The following is a 7,828-nucleotide window of genomic DNA, read 5'->3' as shown; positions in this document are numbered from 1 at the left end:
GTTCTTGCCCAGCATCCTGGAAGAATCCAATCACAGGCAGGCTAGAAGGATGAGTGCAAGGTTTTATTGAGTGGTAGAGGTGGCCCTCAGTGAGACGGATGGGGGGCCGGAAAGGGGAATGGAGTGGGAAGGTGATTTTCCCCTGGAGGCGGGCCACCCAGTAGCTGGTCTCTTCTCCAATCACCCCTGTCTAAACTTCCCTCGGTATTCAGGTGTTCCTCCTCTTCTTTCTCTCTCTGCCATATCGTTCCACTGTCCATCGGCTTATCAGCTGGTCTGCTGGTCTGCTCCTGCAGTTCAGGGTTTACACGGTTGCAAGATAGGGGGTGTGGAAGGCCAAAAGGCAACTTTTTGGGCACATTCTACAAAGGAACACTGAGGCATTCTACACAGCAATTCTGTGGTCTTCACACCGTGCTCAGGTCAGGAAGGTGAAGAGAAGACAGAGAGACTTTGTGGGTTTCAGGACACTGAAGAACCGTGACAACTGAATAAAGCACATGGCTGGGAAACCGATCCTTTGCTATAAAGGACACTACTGGGGCATTGGGTACATTTTGCATAGGGCCTGAAGGCTATTTGGAGTTATTGTATCAGTGTTAATTTCTTGATTATAGTTATAATAGAAAACTGTCTTTGTATGAAACAGTCAATAACGTATTGGGGTGTTGGGGTTTCATGTTGACAATCTACGCTCATAGATACAGGAAAAAATATTTGTACTGTGCTGGCAATTTTTCTGTAAATTTGATGTTTCAAGATAATAAAAAGAAAAAGGAAACTGAGGTTCAAAATGTTATATAACCTGACTGAGTCCACATGGGTAATAAGTGACAGCTCTGGGTCAAAACTCCAGTGCCTTTCCCCGAAAGCCATGCCCTGCCCCGCCAACCACATCCAAGGTCCTCCACATCCGAGTTGGCCTCTGTTCCTGCTCATCACCTGCAAAACAGCCCTGACTCCCCACAGCCGAGTTGCTGGAACTGCTCCCCACATGCCCTGCCCTGCCCTGCTCTGACCTGGCTCCCCCATCCCACACGTGGCCCAGCACCCACCTCACGATGTGGCAGGCAGCACTGGGGCAGCTAAAAGACTCCATGCTGCAAATCAGCACTGCCCGGCTTTCTGCTCCCAGGAGTGAGGTCCATTGGCTGAGCTCTCACTCTCTGGAAGAGCTCCAGACTCCTCCTCAAGAGTGTGAGATTTTTCAAACCAATTTCAAATAAGCCGGGGGAGGTTTTCCTGTCTTGGTTCCCATCATTACCACCTCCACAGTTGGAGATTCCCTCCTAATTGAGACACTTGAACCAGGACCTCACCAGCTAGGGCTTCATATATCACTGGGCCACTTAACATAGTCACCATTCCAGGTTGCCAGACATCACCTAAGACAGTTCTGCCACAGACGGAAACTGTGGCTCTCCTGTGATCTTCCAGGTGCTTCCCTGACTCCTCCAGTGAACACTCCAGGGCAGAGGGAAGTGGAACCTGCAACATATTTGCCTGCCACTCTGCCCATGCACACACCAACTCGGCTGCAGGCTCCAGGGACACGAGCTGGAGGGGCCTAATGCTCAGAACTGAGCCAGGTCACAGGGCAGACAGGTTGCCTAGACCAACCTGACCTCCCTCAGCTGGAGCAGTGACATCTTCGTTGTCTGAAACTAAACCAGGAACCCAGTGGGGTTCCCTGAGTGCCTGTGTAAGGGCTCTCAGCGTTCACTGCTAAGGAGCTTGCTAGGGACAGGGTGGGTGACCTCAGCCAGGTGGGAATTTCTCTTCTTATGGACCTGGAGTTTCTCTTTGGCAGCTTCTGTGCTCCCCTCAAGGGTCCTTTGCGATCCTCCAGCCTGAGTGCTCTGTGAGAAAATGTGGTGTGTAAACACCATGCCTATTTCCTGCCTGGAGCACATGTTTTGGGGTAGGGCTCTCAGGGGTGTGGAGGAAGCCTGGCAGCCCCAACCCCTATAAATGCTGCTGTCTACCTTGCCCTCTGACTTGGAGGCAGAGACCCATGCAGCTGAAGGCTCTGTGTGTGGGTGAGTTTAGCTCCACCCCCTGGATGTTCTCCAGCATGAGGATTGCAGGCAGAGAGGACCAGCCCAGCAGCCACAGGCCTGACAAAGGCCCAGCTGGGAAGAAGGGTGACTCCCCATCCCCCACTGGGAGGTGTTCATGGCACAGTCAACATGGGTGACCTGCAAAGACCCTCATGCTTTGATATCTTCCTTAGCCAGGTCCATCTCTACAAGGGCTCAGCAGAACCTACAGGAGGGGGAATGAGAGAACAGAACCCAAGGAGAAGGGGGATACTCCATGACTGACCACCTTGAGGGGCCAGGCTGTGGGCCCCGCTTATCCCTTTTCATTCTCAGGTCCCTGATCTTTTAGAGCCTAAAAAGAAGGTAACTGAGCATATGAGGGTCAGATGAGTGAGTCAGTGAGTGAATGACCTCATCTTTCCTCTTACCAGCCAGGGAGGGACAGGGGAGGTTGTCTGCAGAGCACTGAAGATTCAGCTGAAGTCAGAGAGGTGAAGCCAGTTCCCCAGGGTAACATGGTGGAGCACCAACAGAGAGGAGACTGCATTGCAGCCCAGGTCCCCGGGCTCCCCAAAACTCCTTACTCTTCCTCCTCCTCAGCAGCCTGGGGACCCCACCACCTCCAGCCTGAGGCCTGAGGCATGAGGCCATGCCAGGTGCCAGATGATGCTGGGAATTTTCCATTGTTGGATCTTCCCAGTGCTCTGGTCTCACCTGCCCTGGCTTGGGCTCTGCCCAGCTTCCTGAGTCCTGACAGAGCACTATGGGGGAGGTGTTGGCAGAGGTGGCAGATGAGCTCTGAAAACTGACCCTCCTGCAGGAGCAGCAGCTGGAGCTGGAGCCATGTGGCTGAGCCCACTGGCCTTCACCCTTATCTTGATGGAAGCCTCTGGCACTGTGTGTGAAGTGAAGGATGTTTGTGTTGGAAGCCCTGGTATCCCCGGCATTCCTGGATCCCACGGTCTGCCAGGCAGGGATGGAAGAGATGGTGCCAAAGGAGACCCTGGCCCTCCAGGTACTGTGCTGAAGACCCTGCCCTCAGCTGTGGGACACAGACCCCTTTTCAGGAGGCCCATCTGTCCATGCCCATAGGCTGGGGGCCATAGTGAGCTGGGTGGAACCTGGTGGGTTCCTGGGGCCCTTAGGCTGGCCCATCCTGGAGAGTCTGTCCTCAGAGTGCCCATGGAATGATAACTGAGTCAGCCCTAGTGATAATGGGGGTCGAATCTCACTAGCTCCAACCCAGTTGTGGGTGACAGATCCCATACATCCATATTCCTTTTCTCTGCAGGCCCCACGGGTCCCCCTGGAGATATGCCTGGTTCTCCTGGGAATGATGGGCTCCCTGGCATCCCTGGAGAGTGTGGAGAGAAGGGAGAGCCTGGTGAGAGGGGCCCTCCAGGTGAGCAGGGTGGGGCAGGTGGGCAGTGGGAGGATGGGCACAGCGACCCTGAAGTCAGTTGCACAGGGAGGACAGGGATCAGACAAACCCTGCTGGTTCCCCAAGGCCATTTGGCTCAACCTACTTAAGAGAACATGAGCTTGAGGAAGAAAGCCAACATATCTGGGGAGTGTGGTCACAATTCAGGGAAGGGCAGATGTAGGAAGTCCTCCCTGCCTCCTGACTCCCAACAAGGAGTCACTGAGTCAGGTGTGGGACAGGGACAGTGCTGGGAGGCAGGGCCGGCACGTCCTGAGACAGAGGTGCTGGAGGCAGTCTGAAGGGTGAATGCAGACCAGGCATCCAGGAAGATGGTGTGACCGGGAGCCCCACAGGCAGAGGGGAGCTTGGACACTCTGAGTGGTAATCAAGTCCATCGGGGCAGTGCAGAGAGCATCAGGCTTGCCCTTGGTGGAGGGTGTGGGAGAGGGACCTGCCCAGAAGGCAGAACACCCCACAGGGGAGGGCAGACAAAGCCACTTGAGGGACAGAGCAGGAAAGAGGACAAGGGGTGGAGGTTCAGCAGGGGCAAGTCTAGTCTGCATTAAAGAATGGGGAAGCAGGGATGTGGAAACACACTGGAGTCTCCTGGACCCTCTGAACTGAGGTCCTGGGCAGTGCATATGAGCAATGAGAGGACAGAGCTCCAGGATTGCAGATGGCAAAACGCCTGCGTGGCAGCAAGTGGGGGTCTTCACTGGCCTGCCCCTCATTCTGTGTGGGGCTCTCTCCACAGGGCTTCCAGCTCATCTGGACAAGGAGCTCCAAGCCACACTCCAGGACTTCAGACACCAAATCCTGCAGACAAGGGGAGGTAAGGGGACCCCTGAACCTCAGAGGGTAGGGGTCTCCCACAAGTTCCCCTCATTCTCAGCACCAGCTTCTAGAACTTAGAGATGAAAAACAAGAGTGCACATTCAGGTCTTGGGGAAAGGAATGATGTGTGCTTTTCTGATGTCTTTGAATGGCCCGGAGGAGACAGAAGCAGACACAATTCACTCCCCATTTCATAGGAGAGCAAGTTCTCTGCCTGCCTTGCTTTCCACTGAATCCCCGGAAATGGCACCATTTCTGGCAATAAGTAGTTGTTAAATAGATGAGTGAATAAATGGATGAAAGCCTAGAAGGGAATTTAGAAAACTAGGATTGGAAGAGGAAGAGAAGACACAGAGAGAGGCAGAGATGAGATGGAGACACCAGGAGAGTCCTGTGGCAGAGAACCCAGGTAAGAGAGATGGCTTAGAGACAGAGCTGTCAGTGGCCTGACCCAGACTCCTCTGCTTTCAGCCCTCAGTCTGCAGGGTTCCATACTGGCAGTGGGAGAGAAGGTCTTTGCCACCAATGGGCAGTCTGTCACTTTTGATGCCACTCAAGAGGCATGCGCCAGAGCAGGTGGCAGCATTGCTGTCCCAAGGAGTCCAGAGGAAAATGAGGCCATTGCAAGCTTCGTAAAGAAGCACAACACATATGCCTACGTGGGCCTGACTGAGGGTCCTAGCCCTGGAGACTTCCGCTACTCAGACGGGACCCCTGTAAACTACACCAACTGGTATCCAGGGCAGCCCGCGGGTCAGGGAAAAGAGACATGCGTGGAGATGTACACAGATGGGCAGTGGAATGACAAGAGCTGCCTGCACTACCGACTGACCATCTGTGAGTTCTGAGAGGCGTTTAGGCCACGGGACAGGGAGGACCCTGTTCTGGCCATCAGCCTCCATCCCAACTCTTCACTTGTTGTGTGAGATGCTGGAACTCCCTTTCAATAGAATTTACTTGTGGCCATTAAGTCTGGAGGCATCCGTAGCCACTTCATTCCCCTGATGGGACCTGACTCTTCCCCATAATCACTGACCAGCCTTGACACTCCCCTTGCAAACCCTCCCAGCCCTGTACCCCAGGCGACTCCTAACCTTGGCCTTCAGCATGAGATGGAACCTTGCTCATTCCCCATCTGGTCTAGCTCCTTCACTTACAGATGGCAGCAGTGAGGTCTTGGGGTAGAAGGACCCTCTGAAGTCACACAGTGTGCCTGCCTCCTGGTCCCCTCTGCTCTCCCTCTGCAGCTCACTGCCTGCCCAGTGCCATCACGATGAGCATTCCTGGCCAAGCATAATGACAGAGAGAGGCGGACTTCAGGGAAGCCCTGGCTGTGTGGAGCTGAGGACACAGTGGAGATTCTCTGGCACTCTGAGGTCTCTGTGGCAGACCTGATCAGGCTCTCCATGAGGTCAGAGGGCCCAGGGGTGCCCCAGAACAGTGGTGGCCAAGCCAACCCCATGATGGACATGTACAATTCATTCCTTTGAGTCTTTGAATGCCAACTCAACCACCTGACCTGAAGACAGCCAGCCTAGGCCTCTAGGGAAGAGCCCGCTCCCAAGTAAGTTTCAACTGATGGATGAATCTGAACCCCACATCAGACTTCAGGGAGCATTCACACCACCCCCACACCACTGGCTCTGCTTTCTCTTTTCATTAATCCATTTATCCAGATATTTCATTAAAGTCATTATGTGCCAGGTCTTAGGATATGTCCTGGGGTGGGCAAGGTACCCAGAAGCGATTGAGGATTTTTTTTCCCTGAGCCTATATCTTCATCTGTGAAATGGGCATAAAATACTTGATGTTGTCACAGTTATTACCCCTCCCAGCTACAAAAGTTACTACACATAGAGGCTATTGACCAAGCACATACCAGGTGGCAAGCATTTTGACAAGCACTTTTAATACAGCTTATTATTTACTATTCAATCTTCACACAATGTCACGGGACCAGTAGTTTTCCCCATTTTTATAAGGCCACTGAAGCTTAGAGCAGTTAAATGTTTTGAGTGTTATTTCAGACAGCAAAAGGCAGAGGCTGAATCCAAACCTATCTTCCTGAATCTGAAGCTCGTGCTACCAGCCACCCCACCCCTGAGCTGAACAAAGATGATTTAAGCATAATAAATCATGAATGTGTTCACATGAGTTTCCATAGTGGTGGTTATAAGAAACATTATATTTCTGTATTTTTTGTAAATCAAATGAACTCTGGCTCCGAGCCCCCACTTTTCTGAAGATAGGAAAATTCAATCTCGGAATGTGCTTTCTTTGGTGGGAGGGGCCACCTGCTCTCCTCCCTGAGATGGTGCAGGGGGATGGGGAGCTACAGACACCATTTGGAAGAACACATGGGCATCATGAATCCACATGGTCCATTTGTGGGTGGGGATACTGTGCCTTCTGTCCCCCACTCAGCCACCTGAATGATTTCTGCAGCCCAGCAGTGATGGTGGCACTCAGGGCTCAGTCCCAGGTCTCAGTGAGCCCTTGGAGTCTCAGGTCTGCGTGGAATAGGACCACACTCCCATGACCCAGAGCTGCACAGAAATGAGGTCATGTTCCTACTTACTTGAGGGGGCAGCCACATATGTGTCCCACCTCCCACTTCTCCCCCTGTAACACCTGTGAACACCTTCCTCAGTGCATTTATTGCTTTTCTTGGGCAGAAGGAAGCTCTGGATCAACACTCAGAAAACCAATGGGAATGAGGGAAACAATTTCACAGTCCTTTCTGAATGACAATTTTTAATCTGATTATCATTCCTCATGTGCTTAGGACCCAGCACACAAGTTATTCAGGCTTCTTCAAAATTAAGAAAAAAGCAAGCAGAAACATTTACAGATGTTTCTCGAGTTATGATGGGGTGACAAAATCAATGTGGAAAAATCACTAGCATCCCTATACACCAATAACAGGCAGGCTAAGAGCCAAATCGTGAATGAACTCCCATCACAATTGCCACAAAAAAAATAAAATACCTAGAATACACCTAAGAAGGGAAGTGAAGAATCTTTTCAAGGAGAACTACAAACCACTGCTCAAAGAAATAAGATGACACAAACAAATGGAAAAACATTCCATTTCCATGGATAGAAAGAATCAATATCATGAAAATGGCCATACTGCTTAAAGCAATTTATAGGTTCAATGCTATTGCTATTCTCATTAAACTACCATTGACATTATTCACAAAATTAGATAAAACTATTATAAAATTCATATGGAACCAAGAAAGAGCCCGAATAGCCAAGACAATCCTAAACAAAAAGAACAAAGCTGGATGCATCATGCTACCCAACTTCAAACTACCCTGCAAGGCTACAGTAACCAAAACAGCATGGTATTGGTACAAGAACAGACATATAGACCAGTGGAACAAAATAGAGAACCCAGAAATAGGACCACATACCTACAACTATCTGATCTTTGACAAACCTGACAAAAACAAGCAATAGGGAAAGGATATCCTATTTAATAAATGGTGCTGGGATAACTGGCCAGCCATAGGCAGAAAATTGA

At 51.2% G+C, this 7,828-nt stretch overlaps 1 protein-coding gene across 3 annotated transcripts; it reads left to right on the top strand.

Moving 5' to 3' along the window:
• The first annotated feature begins 1,995 nt into the window (after positions 1 to 1,995).
• On the top strand, positions 1,996 to 6,453 carry SFTPA2 (surfactant protein A2). Of its 3 annotated transcripts, none has more exons than XM_009009659.4 (6): positions 1,996 to 2,039; positions 2,863 to 3,057; positions 3,334 to 3,444; positions 4,220 to 4,297; positions 4,771 to 5,136; positions 5,547 to 6,453. In XM_009009659.4, the coding sequence occupies exons 1-6, from the start codon at positions 2,015 to 2,017 to the stop codon at positions 5,594 to 5,596; spliced, it is 825 nt and encodes a 274-aa protein (XP_009007907.1). In that variant the 5' UTR covers positions 1,996 to 2,014; the 3' UTR covers positions 5,597 to 6,453. The 3 variants fall into 3 exon arrangements, with proteins under 3 accessions (XP_009007907.1, XP_078201601.1, XP_078201602.1); XM_078345475.1 differs by having other exon boundaries at positions 1,996 to 2,144; positions 5,547 to 5,682; XM_078345476.1 differs by lacking the exon at positions 5,547 to 6,453 and having other exon boundaries at positions 1,996 to 2,144; positions 4,771 to 5,269.
• Positions 6,454 to 7,828: the final 1,375 nt, after the last annotated feature.

The sequence above is a fragment of the Callithrix jacchus genome, chromosome 12, assembly GCF_049354715.1.
Source record: "Callithrix jacchus isolate 240 chromosome 12, calJac240_pri, whole genome shotgun sequence".
In the NCBI taxonomy this organism is placed as follows: Eukaryota; Metazoa; Chordata; class Mammalia; order Primates; family Cebidae; genus Callithrix; species Callithrix jacchus.
This window is presented reverse-complemented; position numbering and strand designations above follow the sequence as displayed.